General features: G+C 34.9%; 1 protein-coding gene across 1 annotated transcript in view; it reads right to left on the reverse strand.

Annotated features, from left to right (window-relative positions):
• Window positions 1-16,625, reverse strand: part of LOC141843509 (putative cyclic nucleotide-gated ion channel 20, chloroplastic) — a 31,632-nt gene extending 15,007 nt beyond the window's left edge. Inside the window, exons 1-6 of the mRNA XM_074731559.1 lie at window positions 16,495-16,625; window positions 12,193-12,625; window positions 10,070-10,258; window positions 6,433-6,531; window positions 5,823-5,960; window positions 5,012-5,260 (exon numbers count right to left, since the gene is read on the reverse strand). Of these exons, the coding sequence (XP_074587660.1) occupies window positions 5,012-5,260; window positions 5,823-5,960; window positions 6,433-6,531; window positions 10,070-10,258; window positions 12,193-12,609 (1,092 nt within the window). The 5' untranslated portion in view covers window positions 12,610-12,625; window positions 16,495-16,625. The remainder of the gene's footprint in view (window positions 1-5,011; window positions 5,261-5,822; window positions 5,961-6,432; window positions 6,532-10,069; window positions 10,259-12,192; window positions 12,626-16,494) is intronic.
• Window positions 16,626-19,970: the final 3,345 nt, after the last annotated feature.

The raw sequence follows: 19,970 nt of genomic DNA on the forward strand, positions 1-19,970 counted from the left end.
CATTTATGAAATAAAGTATCATGTTTTGGTCAAATGATTGCAATAGTATATTTTGCAATAAAGTCCTCTTAATTTACATTGTAGATAACTTGGTGTCTGTGAGACACAGAAGACCATGATTATCGGTCCCTTGTGAATTATAAACTAAGGCTCACAACCAAGATGGCTTTGGACAAACCATCGGGAACGGTTGTAGTGTAATTCGGTGACTGTCTGTCTTGACTGTAGAATTACACTAGTGCACTTTGTGTGTATTGAGTAGGACCATTGAGGTTGTTCGATTTACACTGACTCGCAAATTGAACAAGACCTCTGTTATTATAATTATGCACTCTTAATCCCGATGTAATAAATGGGCACCTATACTTAGTAATTATTGCTTTGATTTACCAAAGGGTGAGATCTTTCCGTCAGATCAAATATTCTCGGTAAGTTGGGTGATGTTACTATTTATACGGTGTGCCATTAATTATAGAAGGAATCTGTGTCCCAGTAGGGCTGATGATGTCCCCTTGGAGAGCTCATAAGGATTGTCAAGTCAAATCTTGCAAGTGGACTTAGTCCGGCTGACAATAAGGATGAGTGGTACTATTCAAGGTCTTAGATGTCGATTATTGAGTTGTCAGTGAACTCAGATAATTGACGGACATACGATATCTTAAACACGGGGAGCAATGCATAAAATAATAAGAAGGAACCCATAACGTAATTTGGGGATTGGATTGGTAGTGCAATAATGATCCTCTAGTGGAATGGATCGTTGTTGATGGATGTAGGTGTGTATTCGGGGTTGAATACGGGATCCGAAACCCATCAGAAGGCCAGATCCAATACCTCCTCGAGGTCCCCACTGTAGCCTAAAGACATCTTCAAAAGGATGCAATCAAACGGATGAGATTAGTTCTCAGCCGTCGGATGAGATTTAATCTCAACCGTTGGATGAGATTAGTTCTCGACCGTAGGATGAGTTAATGGATGAGATCAGCTTGTATCCGTGGGATTAGATCAAGTTGCATCCATTGGATCGAAATAAATAAAGAAGATTGAAAGAGAATAGATTAGAACCGTTGGATGAGATTAAGTCGCGTCCGATGGACGAGATCTCTCCGGTTCGGTTTTAATTCTCTTTGGAAGGAAGAACCGGTTCACGAGGTGAACCAGGTATGGTTCAATGAACCACACGCCCAAGGGAGTTAATCAGGGCCATTGGATCAAAGAGATTAAGTTATATTAAAGAAGATTATATCGTAACCGTTAGATGAGATTAAGTTGCATCCGACGGATGAGATCTCTTCGGTTCGGTTTTATTTTCTTCTTTAATATAAAGTTGGTTCACGGATTGAACCAAACTCATCCAAGGTGGCCGGCCACTTATAGATAAGGTTTGGAATTATTTTTTAAATAATTCCGAAAAGATCTAACGGCTAGAAACCAAGCAAGTCAATCTAAAGGCCCGGATTTAAGAAGTTTCTATAATTTAGAATTGGTTCGCGGAATCAATCAAAATTAAAGAAAAATTTTGAATTGGCAAAGAGAGCTTGGTCTTGGGCGTGAGGCTATAAAAGGAGGGGAGGGGGTGGGCGGCAAGAGCATTCAAGAGAAGAGAATAGATATCGAAACGATTTCAGAAACTTCTCTTCTTCTTTCTCCTTCTTGTTGCCGCCGCCCCTTCCCTCTATTCTTCCTCTTTTTCTTCTTCCTCCGCCTCCTTCCCTTTTGTTCTTGAAGTGGCCGAACCTTCTCCTCAAGGTTGTGGCCGGATCCTAGAAGGGAGACAAGAGAAGGCGAAGTTGCTGCAAAAGGAAGCAAGGCGATCCAAAGCATCATCCGGAGATTGAACTTCCTTTATTTCTGGAGGTTCGTTGTCCACCCAACGTCCAGGAAGAAGTTAGGAATACAGCGGAAGGCTCCGAGGTCATCTACAAGGTTCTGGTATGAATTTAATTTCCGCAGTAACTTTCGTACATAGAATTAGTAGTAGAAACCGTAGATAGTAATTTAGGAATCGGCGATCCTGAAGGATCGATTGACTTAGTCTTTTGTAGACTTTGTCAATTGATCCTGGCGGGATAAAATTTTTGTCCTGTGGGGTTGTATGCTTTTCGGAGCAGATAGAATCCGGAACATAGGACGGAGATCCAGAACGCCAACATTAAGGCTGCGAGGAGACCTCGCGCGAGCCCCAAGACCATGCTAGACCATGGGCTAGGTTTATTTTCTAATTTTAAAATTTTTCTTTATTTTTTAACTATTAATTTTTTTATTAGTTAATTTTTTGCCCCATTTAATTCTTTCTCCTTTCTCCCCATATTTTATTTTATTTATTCTTATCATCTCAAACGTACAGAGAAAAAATTCTTTGTTCCTTAAATATATGAAGGAAAAAATCCCATTAAACTGATTAAAATAAATTAAATTAAATTTGATTTAAACCTACTTAATCCTAATTCTAGATTTTAGTTAATCCTAAATTGACTTTTATTGAATCTTAATTTTTAAAATATTAATTTAATCTAATAATCAGTATTTATAATAATCAAATATTATAAAAATATTTTTAATTAATATATTTTATATAAAAAAATACTGAAATTGTATCGACACGGTGCACGATAAGGTACTGAAACTGTATCATTCCAATTATAAATCGAAACTCCAATATGACAAAATTTTAAACTATGTCTTGAACTTCATCATTGCACCACTAAAGAATATGAGATGTAAGTGAAGTATCTAATGGCACAAAAGAAACAACATAAACTAAAGATGTCACTAGTGATATCAAGTAGTGTCATTATTCAATTTAATTGGTAAAAATGTTAGAAATTTTTATACTTGGGATAGGTGAGTTTCCAAATGCATTGAACCACCCTTCAATGGCTATAATTGTAATGGGTCAACTACGATGATATATAGTTGTAACCATGTTCGTACGATCGTGATTCTATGCAGGATCGATTTGGGGTCAGAATCGGATCGATTGGGATTGGATCGTAAAATCATACGATCCTCCCAAAAGCCTTTAAATTTAATTTAGTATTTGATAAGATGATCGATAGGGACTAAATCAATTTGATATTTGATTAAAATTTATATTAGAATAAATTAAATCAAATTAATAATAATATTAATGATAATAATAGGTTGATAATATATATAATAATAAATATAATTTATTTATATTTTAAAATTTAAATAAATTTATATATATTTTAATAAGATAATTTGATTAGGCTTTGAGGAAGTTTATTTAAATTATTTTATTTAAGTTAGGCATTAATTGAATCAATTAACTAAGGGTTTAATTAAAATTCTAAAGTTTTTAATGCTGCCATAGTGCCACTGTTCCCCTCAGCCCTCACCTATGTCTACTCCCCTCAACCCTCACTCGCGTCTGCTCCCCTTACCTGCATGCTGGTGTTGTTATTGCTGTTGCTAGCTGCCAGCCGACACCTTCTTCTCTTCCCCATCCTCCACGGGTCGTCAGAGACTGTCTCTACAAGAAACTAGCGATACGCAAGTTCACGCGTCCCCCTCCGCAAGTGGCCGGTGCTGCCCTCCTCATACAAGCTTGCATGCCCCTTCCATTGTTGTTGCCTGCTACCGCCGACTCTATGCTTCCGGTGCCGTAAATTTTAAACCGTATGTAGAATCGTTTGTAACATAGAATCGTATTGATTCCACCAATTCTGTATGATCTCAATGATCCTGCTACAATTTAGCCACAAAAAACAACCCCAATCGATTCAGGATCGATTTGCTACTTCCGGATCGTAGGATCGTGCGATCCTATGATCTGGATTGCAATTTTACAAACCATGGTTGTAACCAATAATTTACAAGTAGAATTTTTCACTTATAATTAACATGAGTGTATTTCGATAAATGAACAACACGCATGCTATAGTTTTGTTTACACATTATTTATTTGACACGGTAACTCCAGATAGAGTTGTGTTTTATTTATTATTTTATTTCATACTCTTCATTACTACACCACTACAGATATATTATTGTTAATATAGTTATCTATGTTCAGTTGTTTAGTTAGATTGATCCTAGGCAGGGAATAACAAAAAAAACTGTCAAAGAACTCTAGCTGAAAATAAAATTACAGTAGGGTATAAAGAAGATTCAAATATTAGATTGCAGCTTGAATGACAACTTAAGGCCGAGATTTATAAACTACTAGTTAGAAGAGAACTCAAGTAAATTAAGAACTAAAGGAAACAATTTAGCAATTATTTCATAAAAAAAATCTAAATGCAAAAGATTAATAATACTTTAATTGATCCCTTAGGTTATCAAAAACACTACTGACAAAACAATTGGCATGAGTGCTTGATAGAAGATGCCGATAAATTCATAGCATCCTTGGAAAGCATGATGATTTACATAAATACTCTTCCATTCATAGACTATCACTCATCAATTATTCAAAAAGAACTTAGTAAAACAAGCACATACCATGACCAACTTTTTGATTAGTCAAAGGATGATAGAAACAACAAAGAAACCAAAAAATTTGTAAGTGTAAGCAATTCATAATGTCAGAGAAAGAGTAATTTATTTTACAAATTCCATAGAGAAATTTTCTGCCACTTAGTTATGTTAATAATTTAGAAAACTGAAATTATTTTGTTATTTTTTCTAAAAGAATGCCGCCAATGCTAATGGAGAAACCTTATGTGTTGTAATTATATAGGGACAAGGTAGTTTTTGTATATACTATAAATTGTGAGACTATGTTTGTGACATTTCCATGACACAATTAAGAAAAAAAAGGACAAGGCCAGAATCCAATTAATATGCAAACTATAGCATCCTCATGTTAATATGAAGCTGAAGCTGACTGGAAGAGAATGGTTCTTGATAGAATCTTGATATGATATGATCATAGTTTCTAAAGTAAAAATTTTAAGATGATATGATAATATTTTGCATAAAAAGAAATTTAAGAAGCTTCAGAAAAATAATAGAATAATATCCTTGCAATAAATCGAAACCTTACCTGTAAGCCAAAAAGGTACCAACATGAACCAACCACATGTCCAGCCAATACAAACATAAGAAGATTAATGACAAAGTTTGCCCATGCGGACTCAAATATGAAACCACTTGCAGATTGCCCACCAAGCAATGGAACAAATCTGATTATCCGAGGGATATATTGGAGGAGAACAGTTACACGTAAAAGATTTTTGGCAAAATTTGCTGCTGATGGCCCCACATAAGCAGGTATCACTACCAATATCATTACCTTCATTTGTGAAACAGAAGAAATAAGTATACATTAATAAGTCAAAAGATTTTGAATTTCTCTTTCAACATTAGGAAAAAAGGTAAAATTCAAAGTGCTTTGTCAATTTTTTAGATGGACTGACGTGTTAATCTGGAAGAGATATTCAGCTAAAAATTGCTCACAAATATGTAGTATACCCCACAAACCAATCTCCATTTATCAGTTAGGTGATCGTACACATATGAAGAGATCCAAATGACTAACATCCCAAGAAAAAAAAGAGAAACTAAGAAAATGATCTTTAGAATGCCTGGTCTCTGCATCTGGAGTTGTCTCCAACTAGATAATTGATGCCTTATCTGTTTCCAGACCTATGTTGTATGAGCTATAACCTTTACTCTTCTGCTCTGATATCGCTATTACTGTCCATAGGGTCTTAATTCTTAGTCAAGTATCAAACAAGTAATCTTCTCCTATATTTGCATTTTCATATGCTCACATTCAGAAAAAGTTTCATCAAATCAAAACAAAAGGAAGGAAGAAAACTAAAAGGTAAGACTAGAAAGAAATCAATCCTTACCTGGGGAAGTGGCAATACAACAAACAAGTCCAATAAAAAGTATCCACTAAGATAATTAAGAGCAATTTTCTTAGGTTGATCAACTAGATCCCCAGCACCGACCACTCTAGATTCAGGAGCAACATATGCAAGTCTAAACTGTACAGAACAGACAGATAAAATATCAACATATATACAAATTACAAATATGGTTTAAGTAAAAAAGAAGTAACAAAATGTTTATACTTCACACACGTGACCCAGACTATATTTCAGAAATTTAAAAAATATAAGTTGCACAATAATCTGTTTGAAATATAAGGAATTTGGAACTTCTAAAACTTAACATCATCAAACTACAATTTTTTGTAATTTTTGCAGCAGTTAAAAGGCAAAGTCAATGCACTTAAAAAAGTACATATGCATCTTAACATAAAGCAATCTAACAACCAAGCATTGCCAATCACTGTCTTCAATAGCTGGTTCAGATGGGCATCTTAAACAAGTTGCTCAGCCAATACAATAGTAATGAAGCTAATATATCCTACTGATTCAGATGACAAGAAAATAAAATGTTTTTCATGAAAACTCTTTTAGTTCATATCACATGTTGACAAACCCAGATACATACCTGAAGAAGCATGTGTAACAAGTAAATGAAATCAGTCACACTCCGTATAACAGCAATTCCAGTTGCCAAAGACCAGTTGAAAAGTATGCATTTTTCTTCCTGCATCAAAAGAAATTGATATAGGACCTACACATTGAAATTTCAAAAGAAAGTACAATAACAACCAAGCCTTATCCCACTAGGTGGGGTCGGCTATATAGATCCTTCTACGTCATTGGACTCTATCCCTTACTATATCATCATTTCTATTTAAATAAATTTTATCTTGTTTTATTGTTGTTAACTAAGTCTTTTTTGGTCTTCCTCTTCCATATTTGATATACACATTTGTCATAGTTTCACATCGTCTAACTGAAACATTTATTGATCGTCTAAGTACATATCCGTATCATCTTAAACGTGTCTTCCGAAGTTTTCCCTTAATAAATGTAACTCTGACTTTCTCTCTAATATTTTCATTTTTTATCCTGTCCATCCTTGTATATCCGCATATCCACCTTAACATCCTCATCTCTGCAACTCTCATCTTTTGCTTATGTGCTCGAGTTATAGTCCAACATTCAACTCCATATGATATAGCAAGTCTAACCACCGTTTTATAAAACTTTCTTTTAAGTCTTAGAGGTACTTTACTATCATAAAGAACACCTGATGATCTCTTTCATTTCAACCATCCCACTTATATTCTACTGAAGACATCTCTTTCAATATCTCCATTCTTTTGCAAAAATGATCCTAAATATTTAAATTCTCAATTACAGACAACTCGTCATCTCTTATCTTAACAATTATCTCATTATGTCTAATATTGCTAAACTTAAATTCCATATATTCTCTACTAAATCTAAAACCTTTTACTTTTAGCATTTACTTTTTCACATGTATCATCTACCAAAATAATATCATCTACAAACAACATGCACCACAGTACTATATTTTGGATGTGTCAAGTGAGTTCGTTTAGTGTAAAAAAATAGACTTAGAATTGATCCTTGATATAATCCTATCTTTATGGGGAATGGTTCAATTAATTCGCTTAAAGTCTTTACTTTTGTTATTATATCCTCATGCATATTCTTAATTAATTCAATATATGCATGCTAACACATCTCTTTTCTAAAATTCTTCATATAATTGCTCTTGGGACTTTATCATAAATTTTTTCTAAGTCGGCGAATATTATATATAAATCTTGCTTTTATTTCTGATACTTTTCAATTAGTCGCCTAAGAAGATATATAACTTCTGTTGTCAACCTTCTAGGTATAAATTTAAATTGATTTTTGATCATCGTAGTCTCCTTCCTTAGTGTTTTTTGTATTACTCTTCCTCAAAGTTTATAGTATGACTCATTAGTTTAATACCCCTATACTTTGCATAATTTTATACGCCTCTTTTATTCTTATATAAGGTAACTAGAATACTTACCTTACACTGCTCAGATATTATTTTAGTTTTCAATATCAAATTGAATAACTTTATAAACCATTTAATAACTTTGTTTCCCTAAGCACTTCCATACCTCTATCGGAATATCCAACTATTTTCTATTTTGCATCTCATTTAAAGTTTTTTCTACTTCTGAAGTTTGAATTTTATGATAAAATTTAAATTTTTATACTCATTTGACCTATTTAAATTACTTAAGTTAAGTTGATACTTAAGTTAAGTTGATACTTAAACCTTCATTAAAAAATTGATAAAAAATATCTCTTTCATCACTCTTTTATTTCCTCATCATTTACTAATACTCTATTGCATTCATTTTTAATACATCTTATTTAGATAAGATCTCTTGTCTTCCTCTCTCTCGCTTTAGTTATTTTGTAAATATCTCTTTCTCTTTTTTTTGTATTCAATTTTCTATATGTTCAAAAGTTTCATTCTTAGCTTCATTCACTGCTTTCTTGACCTTTTCTTGGCTGCTGTATATTTTTTAAAATTTTCCTCGTTCTTATAAGTATATAATACCTTATACACTATTCGTTTTTCCTTCACTTGTTCTTGTACTTTCTTATTCCACCATCAAAAATTTTTACTTGGTGGTGCACATCCCTTTGACTATTACACTCTTGGCTACTATTTTCAAAAGAAAATAAAGAAAGAGAAATAATGCATCCACAATTTTCTAAGGAACTGCAAACACATAATATGAGTTTTAGAGATTGAGTTTCTTGCTAATGATAAAGAAAATCCATTTTTTTATTTTACATAATTAAAAAGAAAAGAGAGTCTGTGGTAGAGGAAGTCTTTCACGCAACTGTATTGCAGGTTTGACTCAAATTTAATCTAAGAAGGGTCAGTCCAAAGTTCAAATCTACTAGGTTTCCTCATTAGGAAAAGAGCTCAATGCAATTCTTTATCATTGTTAGAGTTATTAGTTACTAGAGTTGTTAGTTATATGTATTATGGATTTATTCCCATATTGGATGATTTAGTTATAAGGACTTATGTTGAGTCCTATATGTATGATGCTATAATTCTCTTTAATGATAATATTACATTATTTCATCCAACTCATTTCTCAAATTGGTATCAAATTAGCCAAGAGTTTGATATGATGAAGTGGTCGTCCTCATAGTTCTAAGTGCATGTCTTCCCCACACCCCCCATCCCCACTCCAACACACAAACAAAATTTTCATAAATCTCTAATTTTCCCCTCAGCAAATTGCAAGTTGGGTTAGATGGGTAGGTTCATGCAAGTGAGCCAAACGAGTTGGGTTGGATATGTTTGGCTTGGGGAGAAGATCTGATTAGTTGTGTTCAATGGGTTGTTTCAATCAGATGAGACACTTGGATCGGTAAGTCTATCATGCAATCAAGTCAAACAGTTTGGCTGGTTGGGCAAGCCAAACTAATTGGATCGACTAGGTGGGTCAAACTAGTTTGGTTGATCAAGTTGAGTAGGCCAGTTAAACAGGTCATGCCAAATGGGTCGTTCAAATCAGATTGATCATCAGGCCAATTCGGTTGTACGGACAGGTTTAGCTGGATCAATCAGACCAAATTGATTGGGTCAGGCCAAGTCAAGCTAGGCCAGATTGAGCAGGTCGTGTGAGTAGGATGAACCAATTTATTTTATGCAGGAATATTATCTCATTGTGAAAATTATTTCTTAAAAAAGCATTCCAACATGTGAAATATAAAAAATTAAATAAAGCATCTACTCGATTACATGAACCAAACTAAGAAACAAATATTCCTATTCTATTCTTTATCAATTTATTCCATTCTGTGAACCAAACACACCATGAAAGTTGATGTAGTTTAGTTGTGTAAATCAAAGAATAATGGTAGTTGCAAAAGAAAATCCCATCCTGTGGTTAAATGTCACTTCTGCTGGATGGTGTTTGCTTGAAATAATCGATGTAATATTTTAATACAACAAACAACTTTTGAGTCTCAATTAATTAGAGTCAGTATATGAATTCTATTCCAACATTGAATACTATAGTTAAGGTCATATTCGTGAGTTTGTTAACATAATTCTGTGTTGATTTTTTTCATCTGGACCTGAGACTGACTTGGTAGCGTTTGATACAAGGATATGATACATAAACAAATTTTTTCTACTCTATCCATGGCAAATTATAATACAGAAAAAACTACCCATCGATAAAATAGGTAAAGCATACCTCCTTTACAGATAATAAGAAAAAAAACAGTGGGTCGATGAAGATTGCAACCAAGCAAGATATTACAAAGAACTGGTTCCACTGCTGAACATATTTATTATGATGATTCATAATCGGGAAATATGAATTCAGCCGTGAAACCCATTTTTCAGCCCAGCTATGATTATCCCCATATAGAATGTCACGAAGCTGCATGACAGAAGACAGAGAGGGAGGTGTAAAAAAGGTCCTTGAAATGAATAAACAGTATTGAGCATTGCAGGTGAATTATATCTAGAACATTTAAACATTTTGTTAAGTGATTTCACATATGTCTAATACATCCATATTCATGAAACAAAATTAGTAAAGTTATCGAGAATTGACAAGCAGCAAATTTTGCTACAAAAGCCACTCATAGAAACAAAAAAGTTCTGATGCACATATTGAAAATTCTATTAAGACAAAATGAGATGCTACAATGCATCAGACTTCAAATATATAATTGTCTATTCTGTCTTTCTCCTTATGTGAATATCCTCCAAATATGGAAAATTCTTATCTGCTGATAAAGAGATTTTAGTGACTAGAGAGATTGACTTCAAGACAATCTTCAAATGACAAGCAACACTCGAAGCACAAATGTGTAGGGGAAGGCTAAGGTTGTTGAAACAGCAATCATGATTTTCTACAGTGTTCTGATTAAAACGACCTCTTTTTAATCTTATAAAGGTTGAGTTGAATGGCGATTTTGTAATAAGATGTAATACCTTTTGTCTTTTGGGGCAAAAGAACAAAAATTATTTGTATTATAGATAATTTTCTCTTTTGAAACTAAGAAGGAAATAAGTTTAACAGGTTGCACATATGCAGGAATATGGTCATCGCAACTGAAGGGATTCCAGTTTTATCAACCGCCATGCACCAATCAATAGATGAATGTCTTCCAGCTTTAAGCATCAAAATTGTCTTATAAAAATTCCTATTTTTGTTATATTTTATTTCGTTGGAACGCAAGATCTATGTTAACATTATCACTCAACTTACATCTCAAATCATCACATCATAAAGAAAATGGTTAAGAGTTTAATTTTGCTCCTTAACTAGTTAACCTTTAGTTTTGCCCTCATCAACCATAATTGATGCCATCAGGTCTTAGTTAGTCTCAACTATTTGAGGTCACCTTATTATAGCATTATATCTATAACAATAGTTACTTTTACATGCAAGAGAATGAAGCTTGGGCACCTGGGCGTCGAGTGAGTGTTTCCTTTTATTATATGCCAGAAGGGATAATCATCATCCATGCACTGTACTAGACTGATCCAAACTGATTGGGTCAGGTTGACAAACTTTGACTAGGCACAGGGCAAGTTGAGGAATAAGTTCAAAGTTAGATTGGCAAAGACCAAGGGCAATGCATTAATCCTCAAGAGCCTCGATCCCAAACCACACTGCTATACTATTGTCTCATCCCACCCAGAATGTAATTTTTTCAGTTTCCTATAAGTTTGTATTTTTGTTATAGAGACAAAGAAGGCAACCATAAACTGGCATATCAAATTGAGAAGGAGAAAAGTGGTGATGTTGGCAGTTATGCAATTCAGGGATGGTAGAATTCTTTCTTGACCAAAGTAGTGATAATACAGGAATTCAAGTTGTAAATTGGTTTGAGTAAATCCGATCTGTTGTGCCCACATTCATTTGCATCCAGCAATCCAGGGTAAACTCATCTGATGTAGTTTTTATTTGTACAAGTTGAAGGTGCTATACTACTGCTGATGTTATTTGGATACCAAACAACAAATGGTGAGTCCTTATCATAAGGCACATGTTATTGCTACGTAGAAATTTTAATTATAGATTAAATCAAGGTGATTGTTTTTACACATCAAAATTATTTGTTGGTCAATTTAGAGAAGAAACATGTGAGATCAAACTTATAGGTTTGATCTTGATGATACCTTGTCATGCATCAATTTCCAAATGCATCTTGTCTACAATAATGTTCATTAGCTCACTTAAATTCTAAGTAAAAAAGTAGACAAGTAGCTGATTTTAAGGATCATAGTGACCATATTAAACTCCGCAACCAAAAATAACCACAAGAGAATTAAAGGAATTGAACAAATGGCGAAACGAACCTTTTTATCCTGAGATATAGAGCTTCTTGGAAATGCCTGTTTGGTTTTATAAGCTGCAGGGCACTCAGTGCAATCAGGATTGTTGCACAGTCCCAAAGGCCCAGACATCAGCAAATGTTCATTTCTCATGACATCACGACCATAAGAGGAATCATCAACGCCAAATACTTCAGGTGTAACAGCATTTAATCTACTTTGCATTCTGGTAACTCCATTCCTCCTATTCCTATTCAAAGGGCCACTTACAGTACTATTCTCAGGAGCCCTCTGGATACGCAGAGGACCAGTATGAGATATAAAGGTATCTTCAATGGCAAAGGAGGCTGGCATAGACATTGATGCGCTCCTGGCCGTAAATCTTGGCAATTCAATGTTTCCCGACAGCATAGGGGCATGATCATCCTCACGATCAGTCATTTCTCAAGATCCAAGCCTGAAAAAAGATTGTTTTGAGTGAAAGCATTTAGTGAAAAGCATCTTCTTTAAACGTTAATATGCAGAATTTTCCCTCCTTCCAAGATTATTAGTCTTCTTACATCATAGCATTCTCCAACCCACTTTGACTAGGTATTATCATAATGGTTAACTATGTTGACAAGAAACTACTGGTAAACAGTAAGTGCATAAGAAAGTCATGGTTCTCATTTAAAATTATAGCAAGCATCATCACCAAGAAACTAAAGAAGAGTACAAAGAGTATAATTTTTTTCTGTATCATCCACATTTAGAGTTTGTCCAAGATTTTAGTGTAAAAGAGAACTCTTGACTTAATACTAATGTTAGGTCTTCAATATCATTTCAATCAGCCTCTGCAGTTGTTTAAATTCATAAAAAAAAACCTATTTCATGCCTGCCTAATCGATGAAAAGAAGGGTTTGCAAAAGAATATTCACAAAATTTAACTATATATATATATATATATATATATATATTCTCTACTAATTCTTTCATTTTTTTTCATGGAACTAAAAAAAGCTATATAGTAAGATCAAACGAAATTCTAAGTTACTTCTTAGCTTCTGAAATATATAATCATTCTATACTCCAATAACACTTCAAGGAATACTGCACAAATATGACAGATGATGTGGAGATGATTATCTAGATGATTCAAATGCTTCATCTCATTCATTTGATACATATTTTGGGGAGCTGTGGAGATTTATGCTCTAACATGTTGTAGGAATGTCTGTACCCCCAGCAGCGGACTCACAAAGGGGCAAGGGGAGTCATGGGCCCCCCCCCCCCCCCCCCCCCCCCCCCCCCCTCATTTTTTTTTATAAAATTACTAGTATACCCTTAAAATTTTAATTAATAAAATAAATTTATTTTACAAAAATAAAAAGTTACAAAACCCTCTTTTCAATCCTTCTCATCCGACAACCTCTTGCCCTCTTATCAAAATTTTTTTCTCCTCCTTTAGCTTGTGATTTGTGAAGGTATCACATTTTCCCTTACTTCCCTCCCCTTTTGGCCTTTCGAGTTTGGCATTTTGGAAACATATATTATATTTATTTGTTGTTCTTTATGTGTTAATTATTAGTTTGGTGCTTTTGAGTTTCCATCTATTTTGATAGTAGGAATCTTAAATCTTTTCTATTGTTTTGGTCTTTTGGAGTGTTGATTATTGCATTTTTGTTAGTTTTATCATTTAGGATTGATTCTAAGTATTCTTTTTTCTTGACATATGCCTTGATTTTTTTTAAAACTATGTAATATGTTAAGATAAAATCAAATGTTCAAAAATCATCATCTTTTGAAAAAAAGGGTATTAATCAGTCTGCTGAAAAAAGGAATTATGAAACTTGTGTTGAAAAAAGTCTCAAGAATCTTCTGATAAACTTCATATTAGTTCAAATATAATTGATCTTCCGTCGGATCCAAGATGTTAGTGCAGGAAGCACTAGCGGGTCAAACCTGTGTTTTGATTATGGAACTAGGATCAAGTTAAGTATGAAGTTTGACTAACTACGTTGAAATGAGATTGCAGAGAAACAGGTTAAGTCCTAGTAAGTCTAGGCAACAGGTTAAGTCCTAGTAAGTCTAGGCAAGAAGACTTGGCAGAGTCAACGTGCACCAGGCAAGATCCGGACTTGGGTAGTTGCGGATGAAATGGACTTGGGTCAGGAGGACCAAGTTGCAGAGAAGAATGGACTGATCAGGAGGATCAGTTGCGTTCAAAGTCCTGGGGGGCAACGACAGAGCCGAGCAAAAGTCCAACAGGTCAGGAGGACTGAGTTGGCATCAGGTAAATTCTCCCGAGGGGAGTGGGTGAGAACGCGTTCCTACGAGGGACAGTAGGCGCCGGTCTAACCCAGGATCTCACCGGAGATCCGAAGTTAAGACGCGAAATCGGTTCGGTAAGCTGACCGGTTTGGTAAATTACTATGTATTTCGAGCTAACTTAATTTGCAGGAAAGAAGAGCTTGAAAAAGTGAAACTCCGGCCGAAAATTCAAGTTTTCGGGTCTGGAGTCGACTCAGATGAGTACTGGAGTCGACTCCAGCCCAATCAGCACAGAACCGGAAGTCAGCGAGACAAAAGTCGCCGCCAGCGATGCTGGAGTCGACTCAGACGGCGATCTGAGTCGACTCAGGTCAAGGCCTTATCGTCTCCGCCGCCACCGCGACTGGAGTCGACTCAGAACCAGGCTGGAGTCGACTCAGGAAGGATAAGCCGCGGAGCCGATAGAACTTTATCTGCCACGTCAGCTGGAGTCGACCCAGATGCCTATCTGAGTCGACTCAGGACGCCTATATAAGGCAGACGCGAGCAGCTCTCGAGACATCAATTGTTTTCACGCTCAAACGCTTTCCTCGTGTCCATTTAGCATCCGATCTTCGACGTTGGTGCCAAGACTACATCAAGCAACTTCAACAAGCACCAAGACGCCGTAATCATACTCCGGGAAGCGCGAAAAGTGGTAAACAAAGATTGTATTGTCATTTTGATCATATTATTGTAATCGAGCTTTCTGTAATCGGTTTTCGACATACTTGCCACCGCAAGGAGCAAGTATTCTAGTGGATTGCCCAAAGTAAACGGTCAAAGACCGTGGGCCTTGGAGTAGCAGCGTATCGCTGTGAACCAAGTAAAAAACAACCGAGTCGTTTATTTTCTGCACAATTTCTTATACTTGCAAATCGAGATTTTTGCTTACGCTTCCGCACGCAGAATTTCATCGAACTTCGAAAAGCGTTAAAATACGCTATTCACCCCCCCCTCTAGCGTATTTCCGATCCTACAATCAAACTACTATCATCCAACAAAAGTATATTAGAATTAATATCATATAAAAAATCATAATTAAACAAAAACAGAAGAAAAATCTATAGGCTATGATGAGAGAAGCCGAGAAGAAGGAGAAGATCAGATTTATTTTCTTATTTTTCTTTTAATTGGTTGTCGGTGAAATGAAAGAAAAAGCATAGTTAGTGGGTATATATTCAGGTTGGGTTACTAGACTCACCCCATACCCATACCTGCCATCCCTAGCTAAAACTATTAAGTTGTTGGATCCCATTCTTTCTAAAACCATGTAAAAGGATTGGCTGTGTAATGTCCTCTCGGTTGTCTAGTAATATAGGCATTTTCTCCAAGTAGGAGACCCAGATTCAACATCCAAGTATGTAGGCATGCAACAACTAACCATAGATATTTAAGCAGTCATAATACTATAAAAGTACTTGAAAATTAAATCTAAATTTTCCTGCAAATCATTTATCTTCCCACTGAACCATAGGGTTCTTGTTGCACTTCCACTCTTATACTATTTGAAGACAAACTTAAAAGGAAAAAAGGAAAAAATAGGCAGAATGATTCATGTTGCAAACATACAGTTTGAATGCTTAGCTACACGTCCTGAATAAATAAATAAAGAAAAATGAATATAATGAGCCAGTTAACTCAAGCTGAGATTGTTGTTCAGTATTTAGCAAGTTTATACCAAGTTGTCTCCAATATGAATGAGCACCACCGGAATTTAGTGATGCTTCTATCAACTAAGCCCCAATAATCATGACAAAATAAAAGCAAAAGAAAATAACTATAAAATATTTTTAAAATTTTGTTCGGAATCCCCAAATCACCTTGCTCGCCGAACCAATTAAAATCCACAGAAAGGGCCCTCGTCCGATTCACCAATAACACATCTTAAACACGCTAGTAGCCCTAAAAAAATCCATTCTTTCTACCAAAAATCATCTTCTTGAACCCCCAACAAGCAACAGAAAACGCAAGAAAACACATACACAAAAAAAAAAAAAAAAAAGAAGGCTAATCAGCCGTTTCCCTTGAACCAACCTTGCGTCCCCGAGCAGCAAAGAAGGAAGCCGGAACTCCGTCCCCCAACCAGTTCGGGTTCAATGCGATGGACAAGGGAAGGCGTGCTGAGGATCGGTAGGCGCGATCAGCTCACCGTGGGCGGGTAGACATAGGCGTTGAGTAGGAACTAGGAACTCCGCAGCGAAGCTTCCCATCTTGACCAAAAGCAGTTGAAGACGACTTGGAGTCAACGCAAAATTATATTTTTTTATGTTAAAATATTTTTTTCCTCGATATTACTATAACAACTATGATATAATTTTTTTAATAAATTAAAAATTTAAATCGAGTGGACCATATTTAAATTTTATATTTAAAATTTTTTTATTATTCTTCTGAATTTTATAGAGTGATAAAATGGATTTTTTTTTTCTAAATGGAATTTATATTTTAGGTACGTCGGCTTTTTTTTTGGTATTGTTTGACTTTGACCCAGTCTTGTTGACGTGGCATAGAATGGGTCTATCAATAGATGGCTCTCTTGCGTCTCTGTTTGGGTCGTTGTCCCACCACGTCACTCCGCCGCCGCCATCGAACCGATCCAGCTGAGCCGCCACCGAACCCAAAGTCGTCGTCAAAGTCCGCGGGCGGAGGAAGAGGGATTCTGTGGCTCGAATCAACTTGCATACAAGCCTTCGTCGTCTTCGTCGCAACCTGCAGGATCGACCACTCGCTGTCAAGCGCCACCTCAACGAGGCTTCGCCGGAGAGATAATTTCAGATTGGTTCTTGATCCAATAGGATTATTTATTAATGGCCTATATGGAGTGTTGATTATGTGGATGTTGGAAGAAGTACGAGGAAAATAAGATGAATATAAGTATCAGTTATTTGTGGAGAGGTTATTTCATAAATCTCCGACCTTCTATTAAATCTCTGATGCTTCCTTAAGCATATGCCGATCTCCTGTTTTGATCACAATACGCTTCTTTAAGTATATGTCGACCTTTTGTTCCGTTTTGATATACTTTCTTAAGCATATGTTGATCTCCTGTTTTAGTCTCAGTATGCTTCTTTAAGCATGTGCAGACCTCCTATTTTGATTTCGATATGCTTCTTTAAGTAAATGCCGACCTCCGGTCACGGTATGCTTTCTTAAGCATATGTCGATCTCCTGCTCTGGTCTTGGTATGCTTCCTTAAGTATATACCCACATCCTACTCTCGTCTCGGTATGCTTCCTTAAGCATAAGTCGAGCTCCGGTTTTGATATGCTCCCTTAAGCATAGGCCGACCTCTCGCTCTGGTCTCGATATGCTTCTTTAAACATATACCAACCTCCTGCTTTGGTTTTGGTATGCTTCCTTAAGCATATACCAACCTCCCGCTCCGACCTCGGTATACTTCTTTAAGCATATGCTGATCTCTTGCTCTGGTCTCGGTATGCTTCCTTAAGCATATGCCGACCTTCTGCTCTGGTCTAGGTATGCCTCCTTAAGCATGTGTCAACCTTTCTCTTCGATCTTGGCACGCTCCTTGCATCATGCGCGACCTCATGATTCAGTCTCTACACGTTCCCTGCATCATATGTCGACCTCATGGCTCAGTCTTGGCACACTTTCTACATCCAGGGTCAACCTTCGGCACGTGATACTTTTTTGGAGACATGGTAGTTCCACCTAAATCAAGGAGAACAGAATTGATTCTTCCAAGGAAACAAAAACGCACTCTCGAATATATAACAACGGACTGAATCTTTCCAAACAGAACCAGTATGTCAGAATATTTCACAAACAGTTGTTATTATTTCAGAAATTAACTGCTATAAAAAGGTAACTCATGTCCATGGGTATAGGTACGCACACATAAATACCAACTTCCCTAAGTCATTAAACTCCTTCTTTATGGCGAACCCTAACTTGAGCGTCAGATGACTTATCGGGATCAACTTCCGATGCTATTTTAATCCTCTTTTTCAGTACTTTTGCAGGCCTCTTCTTCTCTTTCCACAGCCTCATCACAGAAGCATGTATGTCGATGAGTCTTAAACCAACGTTTGAACCATTCACGATATACGGACCAAAACAGTTCTTTTAATTTTCAAATAATTTATAGAAATAATATTTTACTTAAATCACATTCACACATCACACATTCATATTTATTAAGCGTGGACTTAAAGTATATGAGATTTCATGGTGTGATATTGATGCTTAACTATCATTTTAACATGCAGGACAGTGAGATGTTTGAAGCAGATTGATGTTTATTCCTCCATGCTTTCTGTCCTGATGGTAAAAGCGACCATTATTATTTTTTTGTTTATTCATACTTTATAATTATTACCCCCACTATGTTTTGATAATATACTTTGTGTTTTTATGGGTTTCTCTTTTTTTTTTTGTGGATAATTGAAAAAAAAGAAGAGATAGATATTTTTAATATTTTAAATTTTGTTTATGTTCAATTTTTTTAAAAAAAGTTCACATTTAGATTTTTTTATAAAAAATTTAATTGTATATTTTATTTTTTTAAAATCTAATTAATTATTTCTTTTTCATATCAATCTCTCAAAAATGTTTGTTCTTGTAGTCGTTAATGATCTCTAGCCTTTCTCCTCTCTTGTTGATATTCCTATGCTTTTTTTTCTCTCTTGCACTCTAGTCCTTCTCTTTTCTTGTTGATGTTTTCGCACATTTTTCCTCTTTCACAAGTGATCCGTATCTTCTTCTTTTTCATCAATATTTCCATACTCTTTTCTTCTCTTGTCAATGATATGTACTCTCCCCTTTTCTTGTCAATTGTATTCTCAAAGGACTTTCTTCTCCTCCTTCTCCTTCTTGAGTGAATTTTTTTTTTCCGCTCTTTCTTTCTCCCCTCATCTATTATATGCAAAATAATAAGCTATTGTTTATAAGCATCAAATGATTTTTTTATTACATAAATAAAAAAAGGACCATCTTCATATTCTCTTTATTTTTTAAATGAAAAAAAATACTTATTTCATGAATTTTTATGAATCAATATTTAGTTTAGTATGATTCGTAATAAAATTTGATATTTAGAGATTGTTCTTTTATTATTTGAAAATAAATATGTCTCCTTTATTATTTGAATATGAATATATCTATTTAAAAATATATATAATTATAGATATTCAAAATGTATAAATTTATTTAAGGTACTTGGATAGATTTGTTACTAACAGTAAAAATCAAAATTCAAAAAAATCAATTGAAAATTTAAATAAAAATGAAAATTACATTTTATATAAAAAATTATTTTTAAAAATTAAATATTAATTTAAAAAATTAAATATTTAAAAAATTTTGTTTTGCTTAGGGCCTCAACAATGGTTGAGACGATCAGTTATTAAGGCACACATCTCATTTTCAAAATACTCTCCATGCATGGACTTGCCCAACCTATCTGAGTCAACGAAACATATTTAAGATCTAAAAAAATGATGATTTTAAAATTACTATTTAAAACTACGATTAAATAAGATGAGAAATTA

The sequence above is a fragment of the Curcuma longa genome, chromosome 12 (genome assembly GCF_044706935.1).
Source record: "Curcuma longa cultivar G26 ecotype Majalengka, Jawa Barat chromosome 12, ITB_CL_G26_1.1, whole genome shotgun sequence".
Taxonomy (NCBI): Eukaryota; Viridiplantae; Streptophyta; class Magnoliopsida; order Zingiberales; family Zingiberaceae; genus Curcuma; species Curcuma longa.